Consider the following 26,304-nt stretch of genomic DNA (forward strand, 5'->3'; position numbering starts at 1 on the left):
GGGCTACTCTTTTGCAGAGTTTAGTTCAAACCCTGCTAAACTCACCTACCTGCATATTCCTAGTAACTCTGAAGACCTTGTTCAGGTGTGTTTGACTAGGGTTGAAACTAAGCTCTGCAGGACACTGGCCCCCCAGGACTGGATCTTAGAATTTATATAAATACTGTGTGAAATGCCAAACTTACATTCAGCATCCTGAAGATAGTCTTGCCAGAAAGCCAGGGTCCGGCACTCATGCTGAAATGCATTACTCCCTCTTTCGGAATGAATGATCTGGAAGAGATTCTCCACATCATTCGCTGTTAAGGCTTTTTCAGTCTTTACAAAAAGGCTCTTCAACTGAAGAGGGTATCGTTGGACAGCATCTAGGACACCCAGAGACTTTAAGCCATCTCTGAACCTAATAAAAAGGAAACAAGTGTAGTTCATGCATGTGATTTGAAAGCTGTAAAAACTGGAGTGTTTAATGCTTCATGTTTAATTAAGTGAGTTCCCACAATGAATTCCAGATTAAATACATTTGTATTGATGCCCGATAACATGGATGTCAATCATTATAAATGTCATATACTGTAGTAACATAGTTTGTTAGCAACACAACAGTAAACTTTTTTATGCTTTCCTCTTGAACCCGTATTTCTGCTATTTTACCACTACAAAATTATATTAAATTTTTCTGCCAAGGTACAACTGTATATGTGTTCAGATATAAACATACCTTTCAAAAGGTGCACGGGTCCGCTGGAGGACATACCAGTGAGCCAGGTCTAAAGCAGTCTCTTGCTTGTTTCCCAGTGTTATGCGAACATTGTGACCAGCAAGACTGATCAAGCTGGCTGCCTGAGCAACTGCATCTTGTAGATGTGATTCAGTCTCAGCTTGTAAGATCTAAAAATAACAGATAATAAAAAAATTAACAAATGTTATTGAGTACATGCCTAATGAATAATTTGTATCTAAATACAACACAATTAAAGGGAAATATACCTACCAACTGCAACTGTGACCTTGTTTCTTCATCAGTAATATATTCAGTTTTGACCTTTACATTGTCTGGGCCTTTTTGAAGACACTCATACAGGAGTTCAGACAGGAAACATGGACTCTGTCCCCCATGGGCAATTGACATTGCCATGATCTGTCCAGCATAAAAGTATGCATTGTCTTTCATCGCTGTAATCAAATGAAATTAAAACATCACATGTCAAATGGGTATTATGGGACAAATAATGTTCATGGCACAATGACACCTATCTGTGTGAGGTTATTATATTTTTAATCATAGTTGAGAGAGGACATTTCATAGTTCATACGAAGTATTGCAAGTACAAAATTCGAAGATTCTTACATTTCCTCCTAAATCATTTCAGGTACAACATATGTACTGATCCGAAATAAATTTGTTAGTCAACTCTTGAATAAATAAGTACCTTTGGAGTTGCAAGTGAGGATTTTAGCATTAGATGGGCCCTCAAAGATGCCAATTTTGTCCTTGATTTCATGTAGACACAGTCGGAAAAACTCCCGAGTAGGTCCTCCATTGTCCACAGCACCCTCAGATATTCCATAGTCATCAGTAAATTTAACATCCACCTTCTTCTCGGGCGAAAAATTTAATCTGCCCATTGCTCTGGTTGTTCCATCCCACACATTTCTTCTTATGATATTGAAGCGTACAATACTGTCGTTATTTACTCTAGAAGCAATCCTCTCAATTATTCTCTCTAAAGTCATATTTAAATCACTGAAACAATAAAACAATATAACATAGTTAGTATCAATAGTATCTCACCCATTGATAATGGAAATTTTATTACAACAATATTAAAAATGACTGGCTATCAGATAAAGAAAAAAAAACAATATTGTGCATGTATAAATACATATTTCTTACCCATTTAGGTGGCAGCCTGCTTATTCATTGATCCTGAATTATAACAAAAAAAAATTACATTTTTATAAAATATCTCTACTGACCTGTCACTTGTGCTGGACTCGAAGGACCTTGAAATGGCTTCCTGGAGATCAGCATCATCAGATAGGTATTCTTCCTCAAACAGGCCAAGGTATGTACTAAAACATAAAATATCAATATTTTTTTATATTGTTGAGGTAGGAATATTTGATGTTAACATACCTGCATTACAACAGGACAAATAACTCAACAAAGAACCATGATGCAATAATAACTTGAATATTCTCAAATGGACAGTGGATTATTTAAGTGAGTATATAGGGACACAATCATCTACTGTCAAGTAACTCTACTTTAATACAAAATTGTACAGTAAATAAGACCAGACCATGAAAATACTGTATAAAAAGAGACAAAAATGTCCATAATATGAACCTGTATGATGTGCTGGATGCATTGGTTCGGGTTGGACTATGGGACACCCCAGAGGTGTTATTTGCAAAGACGCAATGTGCATGTCCACTAGCACTGATAGTGGGACCAATCGACAAGCTGTGGGTGTTGCCACTGGAGATAGCTGAAGTTCCACTGGACAGGGTAACAGTCTCATCAATAGTAATGACAGCAGCACTACTAGACATGCTGAGGTTGTCAACTGAGACGGACGGTGCATTGGTGCAAATATCATCGGTGTCAATACACCAAATAACTGCATCTCCACCAGAGATAGAAGACGTATTACTGGAGAGGGACTGGACCTCAACAGTGGAGACGGCTGAAACAACTTCTTTGGAAAGTTGATGTACACTACCAATGACTGTAAAAACAAGTAAAAATAATTTAAATAACATTTAACTTTTGATTAAGATTCCACTTATATGCAACAAGCACATTTTGGCCATGAACAATCCATGAAAAACTAGATTTAAGGTAGATGTAAAAAAAAAAAAACTAAACATATAATTTTTTGTAAAACTATTTGATTTTAATTAAGTTTATTTGTAGATGGATGTAAGTAAAAAATATTTACCACATTTGTCAGGGTCTGATGTTTCTGCGAATTCACTGCTGTTTGTATGGCTGCTGTTTTCATCAGAACATGACTGTCAAGTGAAGCAAACAGATACCTTTATGGTAATGATAACTTTAAAGGGCACCTATTATGCCCCTTTTTACAAGATGTCATATTGGTCTCGGGTGTTTCCAAAATGTGTCTGTGAAGTTTCAGCACAAAATACCCCACAGATAATTTATTATAACGTTTTGAAAATGTTATGTTGAGGCCTGTCTATAATAAAAAAAAATAAAAAAAAATAAAAAAAAATATTTGGTGTGTAGCTTTAAATGTAAATGTGCTGCATATCCCTGCCCTGTCTTTAGAAGAGGGCGTAGCATATACATCTCTCCTGTGTTAAAATGGCACACACTGTCAACACACATTTATGTTCAAACATCATGTAAAAGTGGATTTTGTATAATAGGTGCCCTTTAATAACTGTATGCTTCCAATACACTACACTAACAACAAAACAATGCAACAATAAAACAATAATTTAGTAACAAACAAAAAAAAGAATAAAAACAATGTATTATGTCATCAAGTATCACTGTCAAATACATTATATACTGTATACACTTCTTGAAATCTACTTACAGATTCATTTTCCTCACTTAAAATAACCTTGTCAGGCCTGACATAAATGGACTTCTGATGAAACAGTTTTTTCACAAGGTCTCCACCTAAAGTCTGTCTGGAAGTCAGGGATGGCTCCACTAGTTTGTTGTGGCATGGCATCAAGATTTGTAACCTGAGGAAATAAAAGCACACTGTATATGACAATTCTTATGAAGCTAAAAGACTAAACAACAATACATAGAAAGTTTAGTTTCAATAGACTTTGTCTAAAAGTACACATTTCGATTTTGTCAGTATATCAGTTGGTCAGTTCAAATGACATCAGTTAGACAAATATTATGTCAAAGAAATTAAATATTTACAATCATAATCAATGTTATGACTAAAGTCAATATTGTATTTTGTTACATATCACAGCCAGGACTATGTATCAAAACACACAATCACTGAAAATTAACCTTTCATAGTATTACTGGTATTATCGAAAAAACACAAATAACATTAAGAAATGTGAGTAAACACGGCAAATGTGTACCTGCATCCCTCCACATTTGGCTGAAAGGCCGTTGTTATTGTCTGCATAACTTTGTCGGCGTCCCAGTCACTCCCAAATTCCAAGGCAGATTTTATATGTCCATTTTCAAAAAGCCATGCTTTCTTGGCACGCCTTGGCACATGTGTAGATGTATGGTCTGGCAGAAGAATGACCTCTTTGGTGAAAGTTTGAGCCACAGAACATGAACTGCTTAGTGCCTGAAACCTTGGAAATATTAAAGAAAATCAACCTATATTGTATAAATTGAATATGCATGTACCTTAACTGTGTTAACAATGAATTTATTGTAAACTGTAGTTATTTTTATTTTTTTCACAGTCAACCTTCAACATTTCTAAGCACTGCACTGTTAAAGTGTTTAAACTTGATAATTTATTTTATTTTACTTAAAATATACATACATACAAACATACATTTAATTAATACAGCAGTGCAAACGTTTTAATTTAAAAGTTTAAATAAAACCTAATAAACCATAAATATATATAATATTGGCTACGTCTGAAATCATAACACTTAACATACATGTGACATTTATGAGTTTTACTATGCGTGTCTCTAAATCAACTCCCTAGTTCAGTAGGGCACTGATCAGGACATAAGTCAATGGGCTGATACCCTGATCAGTAGGCCTGACTAAGTTACTGAACTAGGAAGCTGATTGAGACGCACCCCCTGCCCCGCAATTCAAATGCATTAAGTTCTTACCTCCTCTGTCTAGGACCCTTTCGAGTGAACGGGCGAAGATTGTAGATAGGAGATGCTGTAGGTGGTCCCTGTGAGGTGGAAGGCATGTGTCTTTCTGTTGCCGGATAAGCAGGAACTTGCTGGCCTGTGAGGTTAACCGCGTTAGGTCTTCCGCGATTAAATAGCGAACGGATTTCTTCATCGGTAGATAGGTGTGGAGTCCGGTTACCGGTATTTTGGCCCGTGCATACGTTCGCCAGGGTGTTAATTAGATCGTCATTATTTAAAATTGCTGCTACTAGATTTCGCGCAGACTCGCTCATATTTAAACATCAGTAGGCCTACGCTACGGACGGATCATTCACTAATGAAAAACTCAAGATGGCGCTGATGACGTCAGTTTTCATTTAACACAAGTTTCATTCCATATATTCAGACTTTCATTCCATATATTCATGTTTCATTCCATATATTCAGACTTTCATTCCATATATTCAGACTTTCATTCCATATATTCATGTTTCATTCCATATATTCAGACTTTCATTCCATATATTTAGACTTTCATTCCATATATTCAGACTTTCATTCCATATATTCAAGTTTCATTCCATATATTCAAGTTTCATTCCATATATTCATACTTTCATTCCATATATTCAGACTTTCATTCCATATATTCAAGTTTCATTCCATATATTCAAGTTTCATTCCATATATTCAAGTTTCATTCCATATATTCAGACTTTCATTCCATATATTCAGACTTTCATTCCATATATTCAGACTTTCATTCCATATATTCAAATAATCATATTATAAATATAATAATTTCCTGAATGGCATGCCATAATATATATATATATATATATATATATATATATATATATATATATATATATATATATATATATATATATATATATATATTTAGGCCTAATGAGTTCCCGGTTTATATATTTATAACATGAGCCAATGAAAGGCTATAGCCATGAGTTATTACAAGCAAGAGTGCTGTTTTTCCAAACATCTGCTCGATCGCAAATGTGACATTTATACATTTCATAGACACAACACATTCAGTTTTTGCTCCGTCAAAGAAAACAGAACAACCGTTTTGTTCCTCAAGGAAAATCAAAGGATTTTTGAACGAATCGGTTGAATAAAGAACTGAACTCACTCATTAAGACTTGCTGCCATCTTCTGGCGGTTTTAGTTTCATAGATCAAGAGTAGACTTCATTTATTTCAATCATTCAATGGTTCTACATTAAAATGTAACATTTAAAACATTAACATAATTTATGCAATCATAATTTGCTGTGTAAATCCATCAGTTTTATTGATACAGACTTCCTTTTATTGGCAATAATAGCCATACATCATGTCTTTGTAAAAATTACACAAAAATATTAAACTGTTTTAGACAAAACTCTTAGTGACTTCAAGCATATTGGATAGGCCTGCAACTTCTGTGATGACAACATCTTTAGATCTGCATTTAGGGCACTGCCTTGAGCTCTTCATCCATTGGTCAATACAGGCCTTGCACCCCACCACACTCCTGCAGCATGAGCTGAACACAGGCTCTTCCATGACATCTTGGTGAAGAAAATATAAAAAGTCAACATTACCTGCAGCTGGTGCCAAATAAACATGATTATGTTTTGGAAAACAGTAAGTCAAATCACATACATTATAGCTGATATCATGGCTAAAAATGATTCAATCTTTGGCAGTTACTGCAAAACCCCCGGTCTATAGGGGCCAAACACTTTGAGCATGATTTCAGTCGAGCAATATCCATGCTACTGTTTTAGCACCACATTTGTTCCTTCTAGTTTAATGAGTTATGGTTAGGACATTTCAAGTTGCAGGTGTGTGTGTGTTGGGGCATGTTTTTGTGAAATATCAGGACACAAATGTGTATAATGACATAGGTATGACATAGGTATTACAAGGATAGGGTGAAATATGAGGACGTTACCCATGTCCTCACTTTTCAAAATGCTTATAAATCTTACAGGACAAGGTTTTTTTCACAGAAAGTAAACTGTGCAGTTTCCTGTGATGGGTAGGTTTAGGGGTAGGGGCAGTGTAGGGGATAGAAAATACGGTTTGTACAGTATAAAAACCATTACCTATGCAGATTAGACACGTGAATGTTTCCTTTAAAACTGTTTCTAGGTCTGCCCTTTGAGCTGCTCCTTGTGTACTGGAAACAGTCTGCCGATTTAGTCTGGATACATTTTCTAATCCATGAGAGGCCTCCAACATCTCCTCGACTTGAGATTTAAGCTCATGAAGGACAATTATGTCAGCATCTCTGCGACTATTAAAAAAAAGGTTACTACATAAATAATTTTCACTCATCCCTCCTTTCTTATAAAAGTTTCTTTTGAAAAAGGGTTACAATAAGGCAACTGAAGTGAATGGGACAGACCTGGTATCACGGTATTTGGTATCATTGCTGCTTGAGAGTCTGTCAAGCCCAGATTGGACCTGAGCAACAATTCCTGTAAGTGTTCCAGTCACACGCACAGTTTCAGAAATCTTCTCAGCCAATCCACCAACGTCATATATCCATATGAAGTATGAGAATTCATAGGCGGAGTCAAAATATTTACCTAAATAACTGACCTTACGCTCTGGGTTATTAATGTCTCTCATTATTTCCTCAATAAGCTGATGAGTGGATTTCATCTTGTCATTCATACAGAAGATTTTACTCTGAAATTTCTTCAGTTCAGCTTCAAAGTTTTCTTTGAATTCTGTCAGCATTCTTGATTTCTTTTTGTTCCAGACTCCTCTACCAATCACACCACCTGCGGCCACCGCTGCTCCTGCTCCAGCAACAACAGCAGAAGCTCCCAGAGTGAACGGAGCTAAAGCGAATCCCAAACCCATCATGACCAATCCAGTTAATCCTGCGTGGTCTCCATGCTGAAAGGCTGTAGCAGCACGTCTGAAATCTTCTTCAAATGTGTTCAGGATAGCACACAGTCTGGCCAAGCACTGTTTGGTTTGAGGGTATTCATTCTTAAAGAGTTCATTCAATTTTTTTTTTGAGACATTTAAAAGAAAATCTAGAGAGAAAAATATGTTATTATAATTTACAGTATAATTATTATATACTGTACTTTTTGTTTATTAATGGTAGCTGACATGAACCCAAAAATCTTTAAATGTTAATTTATGGTAAATAAATGTGTACTTGACTTCAAATCTTATTTTTATTAATACTGCTAAAAACTAATCAATTAAAAAAACACACAATAATTATTAAGTTATAATAAGTAAAAGAAAAATTGGTAAAGATTATATAGATATAAACACAATAGAGGGGGTGATTGGGGAGAAAAGCAGAGCTGTGGATTATTTCATTTTTACATACAGTGGGGAGAACAAGTATTTGATACATTGCCGATTTTGCAGGTTTGCCTCTTACAAAGCGTGTATAAGTCTGTAATTTTTATCATAGGTACTCTTCAACTGTGAGACGGAATCTAAAACAAAAATCCAGAAAATCACATTGTATGATTTTTAAGTAATTAATTTGCATTTTATTGCATGACAAGTATTTGATCACCTACCAACCAGTTAGAATTACGGCTCTCACAGACCTGTTAGTTTTTCTTTAAGAAGCCCTCCTGTTCTCCACTCATTACCTGTATTAACTGCACCTGTTTGAACTCGTTACCTGTATAAAAGACACCTGTCCACACACTCAATCAAACAGACTCCAACCTCTCCACAATGACCAAGACCAGAGAGCTGTGTAAGGACATCAGGGATAAAATTGTAGACCTGCACAAGGCTGGGATGGGCTACTGGACAATAGGCAAGCAGCTTGGTGAGAAGGCAACAACTGTTGGCGCAATTATTAGAAAATGGAAGAAGTTCAAGATGACGTCAATCTCCCTCGGCCTGAGGCACCATGCAAGATCTCACCTCGTGGGACATCAATGACCATGAGGAACATGAGGGATCAGCCCAGAACTACATGCCAGGACCTGGTCAATGGCCTGAAGAGAGCTGGGACCACAATCTCAAAGAAAACCATTAGTAACACACTACGCCGTCATGGATTAAAATCCTGCAGCGCACGCAAGGTCCCCCTGCTCAAGCCAGCGCATGTCCAGGCCCGTCTGAGGTTTGCCAATGACCATCTGGATGATCCAGAGGAGGAATGGGAGAAGGTCATGTGGTCTGATGACACAAATATAGAGCTTTTTGGTCTAAACTCCACTCGCCATGTTTGGAGGAAGAAGAAGGACGAGTACAACCCCAAGAACATCAATCAATCAATCAATCAATCAATCAATCAATCAATCAATCAATCAATCAATCAATCAGTATTTACTTATATAGCATCTTCCAACAACCAAAAGGAGGACCAAGGTGCTTTACATTTAAAACAGAATAACATTTGCAGAATAAAATATACAAGTACGTTAAACAATAACCAAGGGGAAAAAATTACACAATAATACACAAAACAAGGCTAAAAATCTGAAAGTGACACAGTGCTACAGTGTTTAAAAAGCCAGTCTAAATAAGTGCGTTTTTAACCTGGACTTGAACAGGGCCAGGTCTGTGAGAACACGGAGGTCTACAGGTAAAGTGTTCCAGAGTTTAGGAGCAGCAACAACAAATGAACGATCGCCCCACTGCTTATACCGGGACCTCGGAACAACTAGTCTCATCTGGTCAGCCGACCGGAGGGCTCTGCTGGGACGGTGCACACTTAAAATTTCAGATAAATAAGGTGGTGCAAGGCCATTAAGAGCTTTAAAAGCTGACATTAAAATGTTAAAATCAACACGGTAACGAACTGGGAGCTAGTGAAGGGAAAAGGGAACTGGGCTGATGTGGCTGTATCTGGATGTGTTGGTTAAAAGGCGAGCAGCTGCATTTTGTAACAGTTGGAGACGATGGAGTGAGGACTGTGAGATGCCAATATAGAGTGTGTTACAGTAATCAATGCGTGAGCTGATAAAAGCATGAATTGCCTTTTCCAGATCACTGCGGCACAGGAAGGGCTTCACTTTGGCTAAAAGTCGCAGCTGGAAGAAGCTTGCTTTAACTACAGCATACATTTTTTTGTTAAAATTCAGATCTCTGTCAAAAATTACCCCCAGATTCTTTACGGCCTCACTGACTTGAGTGGTTGTGTTTGGTATTGTATTATGGTGGAAAACAGAGGAACCAAAAATAATGTATTCCGTTTTACTCTCATTTAGATGAAGACAATTTTGTGATAGCCATTGTTTTATATCAGACAGGCAGCTATACAGGGCGTCTAGAGTTGAACCATCATTTGGAAGCACAGGCATATAGACCTGGAGGTCGTCTGCGTATAGGTGGAAAGAAAGATTATGCTTAGCAATAAGGGATCCAAGAGGCAGCATGTACAATAAAAAGAGAACAGGGCCAAGAATGGATCCTTGTGGCACTCCAGAGGACAGAGGAGCAGCGGACGACGAAAAGTCATCGACCATAACAACAAAGCTCCTGTTGTTCAAGTAGGAGCAGAACCACTGCAGGACTGAGCCCTGGAGGTCGACCTGTTCAGCAAGGCGGCCAATAAGGACGGAGTGGTCCACAGTGTCAAAAGCTGCTGTGAGATCCAGCATCACCAACAGCACAGTTTTTTTGGCATCAAAGGATAAAAGGATATCGTTGTGGACTTTCAGCAGCGCAGACTCAGTGCTATGTCGTGACCTGAAACCAGACGGAAACTTTTCTAAAATAGAGTTATTTTCTAAAAAAGGCTGTAACTGAGATAAAAGAAATTTTTCTAAAACCTTTGATAAAAATGGTAAGTGAGACGCGTGTCTAAAATGAGATAAAATGTCGGGATCCAGGTTAGGTTTTTTTAAAAGTGGTCTGACTACTGCATGCTTGAAGACAGTTGGGACAATCCCTAAGCTGAGGCAGCTGTTAATGAGCGAGAGGACACATGGCCCGACAGTATCAAAGACCTGTTTGAGCACCTTTGTTGGAATAATATCAAGGGGGCAGTTGCTGGGCGACATCCCCTGCACCACCTCAGAAAGGCGTGATAGAGACACGGGCTCGAACAGTTCAAACACTGCAGGGGGTACAGGAGGAGGGTCAGTGTCGGTGTAAAAGGTACTGTTCATATTCTGCCTAACAGAGGACACTTTCTCAACAAAATAATTCAAAACGTTTTCACAGGTGGATTCTGACACTTTTTTCAGAACATTGCAAGGTGGTTTTAATACAGACTGTATTGTGTTAAATAATGTCCTAGGGCGATTGCAGCTGTTTGAAATAATGCTCGACAGATATTGATGTTTGGATTCTTTAACAGCCTTTTGGTAGTTAGCCAAACTGTCTTTTAGTATACCCAGTGACACATGCAGTCTATCTCTCCTCCACCTGCGTTCAGCCTGCCTGCAGCAGCGCCTAAAGGTGCGGGTGGAGTCATTTGGCCAGGGTTCCGGTGCAATGCTGATGGATTTACTCCTAAAAGGCGCAATAGAATCCAAAATCTCTGAGCAGGAAGAGTGGAAAATGGAGATATGGTCATCTGGGCACAGAAGAGAGGCCATATCAACCTGGGTTTATAAACTAGTGTTCATAAAGACAGCTGCAAATTGTCCTGCTGTGGAGGGAGTAATGACACGGCGGCGACAGGCAGGAGTAATAGACCTGGTTATGGGAGGGGTTGCAAAATCAAATATAATAGGGAAGTGGTCCGAGATGGAAGTGTGAAATATCTTACTGAGGGACACGGGGAGACAATGGGAGATGATGAGGTCAAGAGTGATGGTGGGACCATTTACTGATTGTATTAAATTAAAAGAGTCCAGAAGGCTTAAAAACTCCCTTGCCATTGGGTTTGATGGACAGCATACATGAATATTAAAGTCACCATAAATCAGTAGATTGTCATAATTCGGCATGGGCTAAGCTAGGAGCTCAGAAAATTCTTGAATAAAAGGCCCTGTCCACACGAACACGGGTATTTTCAAAACCGCAGCTTTTTCTATGCGGTTTGGCTGTTCGTCCACACGCAAACGCAGTATCCGGTTACTGAAACCGGACTTTTTTTAAAACTCCGGTCAGGGTGAAGTTTTTTAGAAACTCCGGTTACAGCGTTGTCATGTAGATGGTGAAACCGGAGATTTAGGCTTGTTAAGTCAAAATGTGTGCCGTTCTCTCCCTTGTTTGACGTCAGTTTGTGCGCCGTTATCACTTTTGTTTAACGTTACATGAGTCGAGTCTATGCAATGGCGGACGTAGCTTTTAATAACTCTGCTAATAGCGCTTATCACATGTAGCCTATACAGATTCATGCGCAGTTATCTCATTGTATTGCAGAACAGAGGCGCCAGAATGCAATAATACAACATAGTAAGGCAAGTGTGTGAAGCTTCAGTCCACTTGGGCCTGCCCATGTGTACAGTTACCTGTCACTGAGTCCAAAGTAAACTTGTAGAAGGGTTTCACTGAGCCCATAGCATCCCTCTGTGGATGGGACCCATGTGGAAATCAGGCAGCCAATCATAGTGCGGTTTTGCGTTTTCATGTGGACAGAGATTTTTTTTAAACCGTGCTTGTGTGGAAGCGATTGTTTTTTTAAACGGAGGAGGAAAAACTCCGGTTATAAAAATACCCGTGTACGTGTGGACTAGGCCAAAGCCTTGTTAAATTGTGGTGGACGATAAACAACTGCACACAAAACAGGAGAACCTATCTCAATCAGAAATAGATGCAGTTCAAAACTACTAAAATTATTTGGTGGGATTATGCGACAGTTGTATGTGTGCTTGAATACAGAAGCCAGACCACCGCCACGGCCAGATGCTCGCGGGGTGCTGAGGAAGGAATAGCCGGGAGGGAGGAGCTCAGTGAAAGCGCTGTTGTCACCTGGTTTCAGCCAGGTCTCATTTAGCAGAAGAAAATCCAGATCGTTTGTGGACATGAAGTCATTCAAAATAAAAGTCTTATTTGTGAGCGATCGGGTGTTTAGGAGAGCCATACGTACTGCTGTGCAGCTCTCAGACTGCAGGGCAGCACGGTTGAGCGGGCGGAGGTGCCCCAGCACGCAACCCCGTCTCTGGACTTTCCTGTAGTAGCTTTCCTGTAGCTCAAACAGCTTTCCTGTAGCTCAAACAGTAGAGCGTGGCACTAACAACGCCAAGGTCATGGGTTCGATTCCCAGGGAAAGCAAGAACTGACAAAAATGTAAAAAAAAAATGTGTACCTTGAGTGCAATGTAAGTCGCTTTGGATAAAAGCGTCTGCCAAATGCATAAATGTAAATGTAAATGTAAATGGAGCCTGACCGGCCGGCAACGCAGAAGCGAGCAGCCGGCGTCAGTGATAGCTGGCTTGAGCCACCGATAGGAGTATTCCTGAGAGCGGTAGTTGTGAAACATGGCGTGATTCAAAGGTAATCTGTTCCATGAACAGCGAGGATCATGTTCACCGGAAGAAGCCAGGTAAACTTTGAAGTTAACGAGGACTCCACCTCTCTTTCCGCGTCTCTTGTGGCGTTTGTTGCATGGTAACGGAAGAATAGACCACTGTAAATAGGCCGGGATGGATGCTAGGAGGGGTGGCGGCGACTTTGAATGTCCATTGATGCCGCGAACGGGCAAGTTGGTCACGGAGTCCCGGATCTTTAACAGTGTCAGGCGATCATAAACCAGCAGCGATGACACATTTTGAATTACAAATAATATAGACAAAATAAACAACGATAAACTCAGCAGAGGTGGACGGCAAGCCATAAACAGCGGCGCCATCATCATCCATCATCATCCCAACGGTGAAGCATGGAGTTGGAAACATCATTCTTTGGGGATGCTTTTCTGCAAAGGGGACAGGACGACTACGACGTATAGAGGGGAGGATGGATGGGGCCATGTATCACCAGATCTTGGCCAACAACCTCCTTCCCTCAGTGAGAGCATTGAAGATGGGTCGTGGCTGGGTCTTCCAGCATGACAAAGACCCGAAACACACAGCCAGGGCAACTAAGGAGTGGCTCTGTAAGAAGCATCTCAAGGTCCTGGAGTGGCCTAGCCAGTCTCCAGACCTGAACCCAATAGAAAATCTTTGGAGGAGCTGAAAGTCTGTATTGCCCAGTGACAGCCCAGAAACCTGAAGGATCTGGAGAAGGTCTGTATGGAGGAGTGGGCCAAAATCCCTGCTGCAGTGTGTGCAAACCTGCTCAAGAACTACAGGTTTCTGTACCAAATATTAAGTTCTGCTTCTTCTGCTGTGTCAAATACTTATGTCATGCAATAAAATGCAAATTAATTACTTAAAAATCATACAATGTGATTTTCTGGATTTTTGTTGTAGATTCCGTCACTCACAGTTGAAGTGTACCTATGAAAACAATTACAGACTTCTACACACTTTGTAAGTGGGAAAACCTGCAAAATCGGCAATGTATCAAATACTTGTTCTCCTCACTGTACACCGATCAGGCATAACATTATGACCAGGTGAAGTGAATAACATATTTAACAGCAGGTTATAATTCTTGAAGGTCTTTTTTTCTTTTATTTGAAGACAAGGTGAATGTGGTTGAAGAATGTACTTTGCACTCACTGTTGAAAGAAGGAGGGTGATCTGAAGCACTCCAGTAGTCACTGTAGTCAGGAGTAGGACGATCTTTACTGTGATCTGAAGCACTGCTGTAGTCACTGCAGTCAGAGTCGATGCGATGGTGATACATTTTAGGAAAAATTCACTTTCCTCCCTTTATAGTCAGCAGTTCCTTAATGAATTACAAAATGGACACATTTTTGACAAATTGTTAATGGATTGGTTGAACTTGAATGATTTTGAGGCCAGTGTGTTTTATTAGTTGATATTCTCCAGTAATTGTTCTGTTTACTGTCAATCTTTGTAATGTAGACACACTGTAATATTATTAAAAACAACATTAACAGAAAACACAATATAATTTCATCATCTGAATGATGTCAGAACTACCGAAGCCCTCAGAGCTCATGTATTATTTTGAGTGTATTTATTTGTTCATGTATTTATGATTAAAGACCATTGCAGTGTTTGTTCTTGTAATTATACCATTCTGCAAGAGTGTTTGTTTGTTCATTTCGGGGTATAATGTTTTATAAACAAGGCGCAGTTCGACGCTGTATTTTCAGATTGTTTGAAACTGAAAGATGGAGTGATTCCAGTGATAAAAGATCCCGGTCATGAGTGGAAACCTCAGGCGGTGAAAAACTAGAGGTATATTTTAAGATTACTTTTAACTAGACCAGAGAAAATGATTTTGTCTGAGCTATGCTTATCTTATCCTTTTAGTGTAGAATGAGTAAAGCTGGTTTGTTTTAGGATGACAAAAAAAAAAGTTAAGTTACACTTGCAGAGTAGATGCAAGTCTTATGTGGCGTTCACACCGGACGTGATTCGCACGAAGGTGGACGCTTGTACATTTTAAGTTTACTCGCGCGATTCAATTCGCGCAAATCGTGTGTGACATTCACTGCACAACAGACGCGAATTCGCGTCATGGGCGGGGCTTCCGCCAGCGGCTCGTCTCGTTCAGAAATGGCTGACATGGGCTGTGTTTACATGTCTTTTTTTTGTTAAAATCTACTGTTAATGTGTGACAAAACGTAGTTTTAAGACTTTTTCAGTCGATAATGTAGTTGTTTAAAGCTCAAATCTGTGGTTTATTTATATAAAGAGTGCCTATTTGAACATTTTATCTGCCGTTTTCGGAGTTGTGAGCTCCAGCGAACAGCGGCGGTCAGCGCTCGTCAAAGCCGGCGAGGGCAACCTTTCCTCGGCCAGTCCTTCTGCCGTCTCCCGCTGGCTCTGATGTCTCTGTGGTGTGTCTCCAGCTATAATTCGTCTTGTAACGGCCGATCTTTGGTCTCATGGATCTATAATTTGTTCCCTGGCAAATCGTTTAGGCTGAGGGCAAAGATAAGTTTCATTACTTTATATTTTTAGGCTATAACTGTACGTTGCAGTTGTAACGTTAGCCTACTAGCACTGACTTTGAATGTTTGACTGAATTGTTTGCTTTATTTCATGTATAGCTTGTTATACATTACTTATACTTTTGTATTATTGATCATACATAAACTTGCATTTAACAAAAAGAGACTGGGTTGTGTTTCATGTCATTTAATGTTATCACAGTGATAATCATATTGTCTGAACCAGATAATAATATACAGATTTTCTCCTCATTGTTGTCACTACTAGAGCAAGCTCCTGATTGGTTAACACAGCCGCCTCAATCGCGTGAATCGCGTCGCAGAATGCCATTTCGCGTCTCTACATTGACTTAACATGTAAATCACTCGCGCGAATCGCGTCCGGTGTGAACGCACCATTAGACAACTGTTTTATGATAGAAATGTTCAGCTACCAACAGTAATAGACTAGACTATAATCTAGTGAAGCAAACTACTCAACTTTTTATGAAATTTTGCTATTTTGAATTAAAAAAATGCGATCATGATTCATGTAATACATAAATGAATGTGACCACGAGGCAAATTTTTTTTGCTTTTTCTACATATTAGACATACGAATAAGAGTGAACTTGTGCATATTTTAAAATAAGTTTAAATGTATTACTTCATTAGCTACTACAATAGACCTAGAACTTTACCATTCTTACTTATTTTTTTATTCTCTTAAATCCCTTTTAAATCCTTTATTTATTAAATTCCTTCATTTTTATTATTATTATCAGTATTATAATTGTTATTATTATTATCAGGCTGCGATTTGTTAAAAAAACTGAGGGGGGAGGGTGCTTTGAAAAGTTTTTTTCCCTTTAAAAATAAAATCACAGAGCACAGTGGAGCTAGATTATTTTTTGGCAGCTGTTACATTTATATATTACAATAAATATTCAGATTAAACTTTGAGCTTTGAAGTATTAAATAGATTAGATAGTTTCGATATTTGACAATGACACTAATAATTCTTAATTTCTGATAGGAATGCAAAATCAATCTGTTGTTATTCATATTTTGAATACAATAACGAGACAAACCTGTTTATATTCAATCACGTTTGCTCCCATTTATTTTTGATGACTGACTCATGATCAGGCACGTCACACGTCACATATTTGATTTCTGCACAGATCGTTTACACTACAATTATTAATAAGAGCGCGTTTAAACATCAATTAAACAACATGTCGTTTTTTTAAACATGAAACAATTCATTTAGTATGTCTCCACAGTGCAAGTTAGATTGTAAAAGTCGTTCACTGCTAATAGAAAATCGCGGTTTGTGCTTAAAATCATGAGCATTCACTATCACTGAAACACACCCAAACATTCCTGCTGTGAGATTTAATTACCACCTAAACAGAAATATCCACTTTGAGTTTTATGTAGTTATTCCAAACAACGACAAATTACAAAGTTATTTTCCTTCAATGTTCGTCACACTGTGTGTAGTTTCGGTTTCGTTTCAGTGTTAACAAATTATCCGCACAAATGAATGATGCAAACTGATTAATGTGTCTTCATAAACACATTCCCAGCTTTACACTCGCCAGACCTGAAGCTGTCGGTCCTGATGAAGCTCTTCAGGGTGTTTTGTGTAATGAAGCTCGAGCTCGTGTCGAAAAGAGAAAAGTGTCCTCCTCTTCCTCTTCCTCTCTTCTCTTCTCTTCTCTTCCGCACTCAACAGCTGACCCTCAATATATAAGCCTTAATATAAACAGAACAAAATAAGCGCTTTTAGCATGTAAACATTGACTTTATAAAATAATTATGACTTGACTGGGCAAAAGCTGTAGCCACACATCCATCATAAAGTGAAAGAGCAGAACTGATCTTATTAAACTGTTTTATGTGGTTGAGTAATTTAAGATTAAACATGATATACAGCAACACAAGAGGGAATATATTACTCATTTCTTTGAAAATGTTTTACAAGGAAGAGAAAACGCCAGAAACAGCTGAAGATCCTTTAGTTATTATGTTTAATGTTGTTAACATCATCAGCAGTGAATTCATCAGTTTCAACACTAGATGGCCTCAGTGTACAGTGTTGAATAAATGTCCCTTTACAAGCTCAAAACTCACAGAAACATATTCATACTAATATCCTGTATCATTCAGAAGCTGTTTATAACAGTCATGCATTTGACAAACACTTTTTGATCAACACAATAAATCATGCACACAATATAAAACATTCATGTTTTCTGTTAGCGTCATTTTTCCTGATAGTTGTGTATTAATGTTGTGCATCGGCAAACATTTTTCCCCTTTTTAGTTCTCCTAAAATGTATCCAAATAAACAGGGCTAGTTTAAAAATAAATAGAGACAATAACGCAGTTCATTTTGTAATAAAGTGTATAACAAAAAAGTGCATTTTCTCTTATTTGGGAGCATAATATTAAATATGTAGTTATGCATGAAATTATAATTATTTTGATCAACAATGCGGAGCAAAAGCAGTGTTTGTAATCTTACATGTGGATTTATATCTAGAAGTTGAACAGAAATCATATTTATTTGACGGAAACATTAATGTTTTTATGATAATAACACTTCAAATCCCAGATTTCTTCTGTGCTAGTGTCATTTCTCCAGGTTGGTTTGTTATTCTGTCTATAGTTTTAGTGATTTCCTCCATGAGCTGCTGTAACTGAATCATTTCTATCCACATCTGAAGGAAGGCCTGTCTAACCGGCAGTAATCTCATCCACTGAGCTCCGATCAAACACGTCTGAGACTTTATCTGTGCAGTCAACACACTGATGTCGTAGATCTGGATGAAGCGCACTAATTCACTGGCGGAGGAGAAATACTGACTCAAACACCTGACATCATGCGCTGGGTTATTGAGCTCTGTCAATATTTCACACACTCGCTGACTGATGTCTGTCATCTTGTCAGTCATAGGGGTGATTTCATACTGAAATGTCAAACGTTCAGCTTCAGTGTCCTGTATGAATCGCTCCTGCTGGCTCATGATCTTCTTGCTCCAGAGTTTATGAGCGATCGCAGCGGCTGAAAGCACAACGGCTCCTGCTCCTGTGATAAGAGCAGAACAGCCCAGATGAGCTGGAGCTAAAACCAACCCCAAACCCATCAGGAATCCTCCAGACACTTCCACATGTCCTGCATTAGTGACGGCTCCAGCAGCCCATCTGAAATCTTCTTCAAATGTGCGGAGGAGAAAACACATTCTCTCCATCCTCTGCTGGATCTGAGGGAAATCTCTCCGATAGAGGGCGAGCAATTCAGATTCAAGATGAGTAAAAACACATCTAGAGGGGAAACGGTTCATTAAGATGAAGAATTTGTAATGCACATATTTCTAATAACACTAAAAAATGCTAAAATGTAGATTTTAATATTTTATGATACATGCACTTTGCTTCATAAAGCAATAATCTCATATATGAACAGATAATTCTAGTAATGCATAAAAACTTTCTCTTACAGTATTTTGGGATGTTGCTCTTTGCTCTTGCTCTGACGTTTGCGTTTGTTCCTTTTGATTTTTCTTACATTGACTCTGCAACACACCGTCAGAGCTAAAACAAGCAAATACAATAATACTGGTGTTTCACAGGAGAAATGTACAATTATACAAAAATATATCAACAATGGGCTATTTAACAACAACATAACAAAATATGCAAAATGATCAGGGCCAAGCACAGAAAGGACCAATGATGACAATGACATATAAAGCGTTTGGTGTCAGTACAGTCCCAGCCTCAGAATCAGCTTAACATCATGACAACACATTTGGTGTGATTTTTCATGAAAATCAGATGAACCGTCTGGGAGGAGTTTTTTGGCGGGACAATTAAGTCATAGGAATCAAATCGTACTGAGGAATCAGAGGAAAACTCTAACCCTTATGGTTCAAAAGTTATTAGCGTAAACATGAGTGAAGATTTGGACAAGTGGTGGCGCTAGAGAGTTTGATCTAGAGACACCACATTAGTTGTAGTTAATGTTGGGACTGTCCTCTATCTGTGAGACACATTTCATAACTTTCCCTCAAGCGGTTCTATCGGCTGCCACAGACTCAAGAGCGGAAGAAGAAACAGAAGAATAATAAGAACATCTTCTGTGCTTAGCCCCTAATTAAGACTAATACTTTACAATAAACAACAAACTAAATGTGCTATATTATATAAAGACAAAGATAAATAAAAAATGAATGCATAAATATACATCACTGACGGTGTGCCCTTCTCAACCAGAGTAAACTGTGTACAGCTGGAACACGTTTTGCTTTTATACACAAATACACAAAAACTAGTCATTTAAACATGCAATTTTTACATGTGATATTTCTTTTAGGAAATCATTATCAATAATACCTATAAATAGTTCATACTCCCATCATTGATAAAATGAATCCATCTGGTTGTCCCACAGACATTATTTCCCCAGATTTCCTAAAGAAGGTTTTTGAAACCCTTGGCTCTAACATACTGATGATTGTAAAGAGTAGTCTCACTTATGGAGTTGTACCCCCACATTTTAAACACGCTATAGTGGAACCATTGATGAAAAAATCGAACTTGAATTCATTGGTTCTTGCTAATTGTAGACCCATTTCAAAACTCCCGTTTCTTTCCAAAATATTGGAAAAAGTAGTTTTTAATCAATTATTAGCCTATCTAGATTTGCATGGCTTGCAAGAACTGTATAAATCAGGTTTTAAATCACTTCATAGCACGGAAACGGCCCTGTTAAAAGTTTATAATGATTTATTATTGGCCACTGACGCAGGTAACTATGCTGTTCTTAAGCTGTTAGATCTTACTGCTGCGTTTGACATCATAGATCACAATATACTGATCTCTCGCCTTGAGCATTGTGTTGGTATAAAGGGTGCCGCGTTACAATGGTTTAAATCTTATCTCGGGGAAAGAACTTTCTTTGTACGTCTTGGGGAATTTGTGTCTTCTACTGCATCTCTTGTATGTGGAGCCCCTCAGGGTTCCATTCTTGGACCGATTTTCTTTTCTTTATATATATATTACCTTTGGGGTCCATTTTTAAGAAACATGGCATCTCGTTTCACTGTTATACAGATGACTTGCAACTCTATCTGCCTTTGAAACGTAGCGATGCAAACTCTGTGGCACCTTTGTTAAGATGTCTTGCAGATATTAAAGCCTGGATGGCCTCTAACTTCTTAAAGTTTAATGAAGAGAAAACTGAAATCATTGTATTTCGACCTGGTGGTACCGTTAATACCCCTGATGTAGATCTGGGTGACTTAAAGTAATTTGTGAAGCCTGTTGTAAAAAACCTGGGGGTTTTAATGGACGGTGACTTTAAACTAGAAAAAATTTGGTAGTTAAATCGTGTTTTTATCAGTTAAGGCAATTATCTAAAGTCAAGTCATTTGTATCTTTTACTGATTTTGAGAGGATTATCCATGCTTTTATATCATCCCGTCTGGACTATTGTAATAGTCTCCATGTAGGCATTGGTGAGGCATCTCTAATACGTTTGCAGAGGGTACAAAACGCGGCTGCACGTTTATTAACGGGGACACGTAAACGAGAACACATTATCCCTTCATTGGTTACCCGTTCGTTTTAGAATTGATTTCAAGATTTTACTTTTAGTTTTTAAATCATTAAATAACATTGCTCCTAAATATCTCTCAGATCTATTAAAGCCATATGCTCCATCCAGAGCACTTAGGTCTGCTGGGCAACTGCTTTTAGTAAACCCTGGCGGAAGGGCCGGGCGGAAGTGCTCGCAGGCGGCGTTGAGACCGTAAACAAAGGCGGGGGAAGCGCGGAGGACTGAGAGCTAAGCTAAGGCTAACACCACATCGGCTCTCTTTACCCAGCATTTTCCTTGCCAATGTACGGTCGCTAGTGAACAAAATGGAGGAGATTTGACTCAGCATCACACAGCAAGAAACTTTTGAACTATAACGTTCTAATCTTCACGGAATCCTGGTTAAACAGCGGAATACCGGACACCACTATTGAGCTAGCGGGATGCCACACGCTCCGGGCGGATAGAACATTAGATGGCTCCGGTAAGACCAGAGGTGGTGGATTGTGCATTTACATTAACAAAGCCTGGTGCACAAACTCTGCTATTGTTGGGAGTCATTGTTCAGCTAACCTTGAGTTTCTCATGGTTAAATGTAGACCGTTTTATCTACTGCGGGAGTTCACTTCCACCATTATAACTGCAGCCTATATTCCCCCGGATGCTGATGCCAAGCTTGCTATGAGAGAACTTCACCCAGCCATCAGTAAACAACAGACTGATCACCCGGAAGCTGCTTTTATTGTTGCAGGTGACTTTAATCATTCAAACTTAAAGTCAGTGCTACCCAAGTTTCACCAGCATGTTTCCTGCCACACCAGAGGAAACAAAACCTTAGACCATGTTTACACAAACATGGCTGGCGCTTATGTTGCGACACCCCTCCCCCACCTGGGACAGTCAGATCACCTCTCTTTGTTTCTCACCCCCAAATATGCACCGATCATCAACCGTGTGAAGCCATCAGTGAAGACCATCAAGGTGTGGCCTGCGGGGGTTGATTCCACACTCCAGGAAAGGTTTCTACACACAGACTGGAGTGTGTTTACTTCTCAAGCCACCAGTGGCGCTCACACAGACATTGACTCCTACACCTCCTCTGTATTGGATCATATCTATACCACCATTGACAGTGTTACAACCCAGAAACAGATCACCACATACCCAAATCAGAAGCCATGGATGAACAGGGAAGTGCGACTCCTGCTGAAGTCACGCAATACTGCCTTCAGATCAGGAGATGCACAGTAGAGGGCTGCATTGGGATTGAGTCCCGCCGGGTCCCGCGGGACCCAACGCAAATCTCGCTGGAGCGGCCGTTTTAAATTTTGCTGCGGGCGGGAATGGGCGGCTAAAAAAAACTCTGCGGGAATCGGCGGGATAGGGAGGTTGCCTAACGACATGATGGAGAAGATGTCAATAGATGATGTAGAAAAGAACCCCAAACGAGGTATTTACTGCACAAAAGCTAAGCAAGGAAAGTCTGACATTTGGAGAAGTTTCTCAATTGTTTTGGTAGGCAAAATCATGCGGTATAATGTTATATGTATCCACATATTGCGCAGCTGGCAAATACATAGCTACTTGATCATACCTCACCAAAAATGCTCAGCACTCCCTGCAATTCAAGTCGACTGTTTGGTGTTTTTGACAAACAATACATAGAAGTTTAGTGAGTGGAAATGGATTGTTTCTAAATGTCCGTTTGCTATTTTGTGTTCACATTACGTTCTGTTGAAGCATGTTTTCTCAGGTTTCCTTTCAGTCGGTCACGTTCGACGTGAATTGGGATCTGTTTTTTGTTTCTCAATCTGTTTTTCTGTTTTTCTGTTGTCTGTTTTGCAAAGCAGTCTATTTTTATGTGCAAAGTTTTTGATAAAAACGAAATAATATTTGAATGTATTTGTCTTTTTTTTTTTTTTTTACATGCAGGCCAGGGAAACGAAACAAACAACCCCATGAATCTCTTTAATAATATCAATACAAATACGTGTTTTTTTTCCCCTGCGGGACGGGAGAAGACACAAAATCAATGCATCTGTATTATTGAGCGGGAATAAATTCTCAGAGTTTTGCGGGTGCGGGCGGGAGTGGACATACATGTTGCGGGAGCGGGCGGGAGTGTAACACATACGTTGCGGGAGCGGGCGGTAATGGTCAGAAATTTGGCGGGTGCGGGCGGGAGCGGGATGAAGAAAACAGTCCCGCGCAGGGCTCTAATGCACAGGCCTACAGCACATCCAGAGCAAACCTGAAGAGGGGGATCAAACAGGCCAAGCACTGCTACAAGCTAAAGATAGAGGGACACTTTTCCAACTCTGACCCTCGACGCATGTGGCAGGGCATTCAGGCCATCAGTGACTACAAACCCACCCACTCCACCCCCGCAGCCACCGATGTCAACTTCCTGAATGAGCTAAATTACTTTTATGCTCGCTTTGAAAGAGACAACAGAGAAACTACCACCAAGCTCAAACCCTCAGATGACCACCCACCAATCACACTCTCCTCCACAGATGTCTGCAAGGCACTGAGCCGGATCAGCACGCACAAGGCTGCTGGACCAGACAACATCCCTGGTCGTGTTCTCAGGGCATGTGCGGAGCAGCTCGCTGGGGTTTTTACAGACATTTTCAACCTGTCTCTTGCCCAAGCAGCTGTACCAACATGCTTTAAACACACTTCCATTGTGCCAGTGCCAAAACACTCTAGCCCGAGGTGCCCTAATGACTACCGCCCTGTAGCACTCACACCCATCGTTATGAAGTGCTTTGAGTGGCTGGTCCTGGAACACCTAAAAGACTCTCTACCATCCACATTGGACTCACACCAGTTTGCCTACCGCAGCAATAGGAGCACAAAGGATGCAGTTTCCATGGCACTGCACTCTGTGCTCAGCCATCTGGACAATAAGAACACTTACGCACGTATGCTGTTTGTTGACTTTAGCTCAGCATTCAACACTGTCATCCCAAGCAAATTAATAGCCAAACTTGGAGACCTGGGCATCAACACTTCAATGTGTAACTGGATTTTGGACTTCCTAACTGACAGACCCCAGAATGTTCGATCAGGACTCACCTGCTCCACATCCATCACACTCAACACTGGTGTACCACAGGGCTGTGTGCTAAGCCCGTTTCTCTGCTCCCTCTTCACCTCCGACTGCAAGCCTGTGTATGGATCTAATTCCATCATCAAGTTTGCGGACGACACTACGGTGATTGGTCTCATCAGCAACAACAATGAGACTGCCCATAGGGAGGAGATCCAGCACCTGGACACATGGTGCACCGAAAATAACCTGCTCCTCAACACCACCAAAATGAAGGAGCTCATTGTGGACTTCAGGAAGGAGTCAAGAGGCACACACGACACCATCCACATCAATGGAATGGCTGTTGAACGTGTCTCCAGTTTCAAGTTCCTGGGGATCCACATCTCGGCGGACATGTCTTGGACGACCAACACCTCCAGCCTGGTCAAGAAGGCTCACCAGCACCTCTTCTTCCTGAGGACACTGAGGAAGAATCAGCTCTCCTCGGCTATCCTGGTGAACTTCTATTGCTGCGCAATAGAAAGCATCCTGACCAACTGTGTGGCAGTATGGTATGGGAGTAGGGCTGGGCGATATATCGCATGACATTGTTAGGCGCATCTCGTCAGTAAAGCCGGTTCCTTGATTAGTAGTAAATCGCCATCACCTGCTTTCAGATAGAGCGGCATTTACTACACAGAGCCGTAGTTCACTGACAAGCTGAGCCATATCGCATTAATTATCGCAGGCAATACATCCGTGATAATTAAGGCGATATCCAGGAAACATGACGTTCAACCGGAAACCGTAGCAAAACGTTGCGCACCGGTTTGAGCTTTGAACGTGCCCCAGGTTTCATCCTTCCTCTCACAGAATAATCAGCTGGACACTAACCAATCCGGTTTCAAAAGGGGCCACTCCACAGAGACTGCATTACTGTCGGTCACCGAAGCCCTGCGGATAGCTAAAGCTGAGTCCAAATCATCAGTCCTTGTCCTCCTTGATCTATCTGCTGCCTTTGACACGGTAAATCATCAAATTCTTCTGTCCACCCTCTCATCACTGGGCACCACAGGGACTCCGCTCCATTGGTTTGAATCTTATCTCACAGGTCGGTCCTTCAAGGTTGCCTGGAGAGGAGAGGAATCCCAAGCGCATCAACTGACCACGGGGGTTCCTCAGGGCTCAGTGCTTGGACCTCTCCTTTTCTCCATTTACACGACTTCTTTAGGTCCCATCATACAGGCACATGGCTTCTCATATCACTGCTATGCTGATGACACTCAGCTCTACCTTTCATTCCAACCAGACGACCCCACAGTAGCTGCACGAATCTCCGGCTGTCTGGCTGACATCTCTGCATGGATGAGTCAAAATCACCTACAGCTCAACCTGGCAAAGACTGAGTTCCTCATCTTTCCCGCCAGTCCCACTATGCAACATGACTTCACCATCCAGCCAGGTGCATCCCTGATTTCCCCTTCAAAATCACTCAGAAATCTTGGAGTTACATTTGATGACCAGTTGTCCTTCAGAGAACACATTGCTAAGACCGCTCGCTCGTGCAGGTTTGCGCTCTACAACATCAGGAAGATCAGACCGTTCCTAACAGAACACGCAACACAGCTTCTTGTCCAGGCCCTGGTTATTTCTAGACTTGACTACTGCAATGTGCTTCTGGCTGGACTCACCTCTTGTGCGATCCAAACACTTCGAATGATCCAGAATGCAGCGGCACGTCTGGTCTTCAACGAGCCCAAAAGGACCCACATCACACCACTCTTCATCTCTCTGCACTGGCTACCACTCGCCGCTCGCATCAAGTTTAAGGCACTGACGCTTGCCTACAGAGCCACCAAGCACTCAGCTCCTGCTTACTTTGACTCGATTCTACAAATCCACACCCCCACCAGAAGCCTTCGTTCAG

General features: G+C 40.2%; 1 protein-coding gene across 2 annotated transcripts; it reads right to left on the reverse strand.

Moving 5' to 3' along the window:
• Positions 1 to 5,979: 5,979 nt before the first annotated feature.
• On the reverse strand, positions 5,980 to 17,608 carry LOC307142670 (uncharacterized protein). Of its 2 annotated transcripts, XM_079843701.1 has the most exons (6): positions 17,342 to 17,459; positions 14,387 to 14,555; positions 7,421 to 7,879; positions 7,237 to 7,309; positions 6,935 to 7,125; positions 6,009 to 6,394 (listed from the first exon to the last, which is right to left on the reverse strand). In XM_079843701.1, exons 2-6 carry the CDS (start codon positions 14,511 to 14,513, stop codon positions 6,216 to 6,218), a joined length of 1,029 nt encoding a protein of 342 aa, XP_079699827.1. In that variant the 5' UTR covers positions 14,514 to 14,555; positions 17,342 to 17,459; the 3' UTR covers positions 6,009 to 6,215. The 2 variants fall into 2 exon arrangements, with proteins under 2 accessions (XP_079699826.1, XP_079699827.1); XM_079843700.1 differs by having other exon boundaries at positions 5,980 to 6,394; positions 7,237 to 7,879; positions 17,342 to 17,608.
• Between the last annotated feature and the right edge of the window lie 8,696 nt (positions 17,609 to 26,304).

The sequence above is a fragment of the Gobio gobio genome (assembly GCF_949357685.1).
Source record: "Gobio gobio genome assembly, chromosome: 2".
Lineage (NCBI taxonomy): Eukaryota > Metazoa > Chordata > Actinopteri > Cypriniformes > Gobionidae > Gobio > Gobio gobio.

Excerpts from the sequence above, each read along its gene's own strand:
- LOC307142670 (XM_079843700.1), bottom strand. The coding sequence starts at position 14,513 with ATGTATCACCATCGCATCGACTCTGACTGCAGTGACTACAGCAGTGCT. Across the intron at positions 7,126-7,236 it reads ACCAAATACCGTGATACCAG|TCGCAGAGATGCTGACATAA; the intron begins GTCTGTCCCATT and ends TTTTTTTAATAG. Across the intron at positions 6,395-6,934 it reads CACGTGTCTAATCTGCATAG|ATGTCATGGAAGAGCCTGTG; the intron begins GTAATGGTTTTT and ends TTCTTCACCAAG.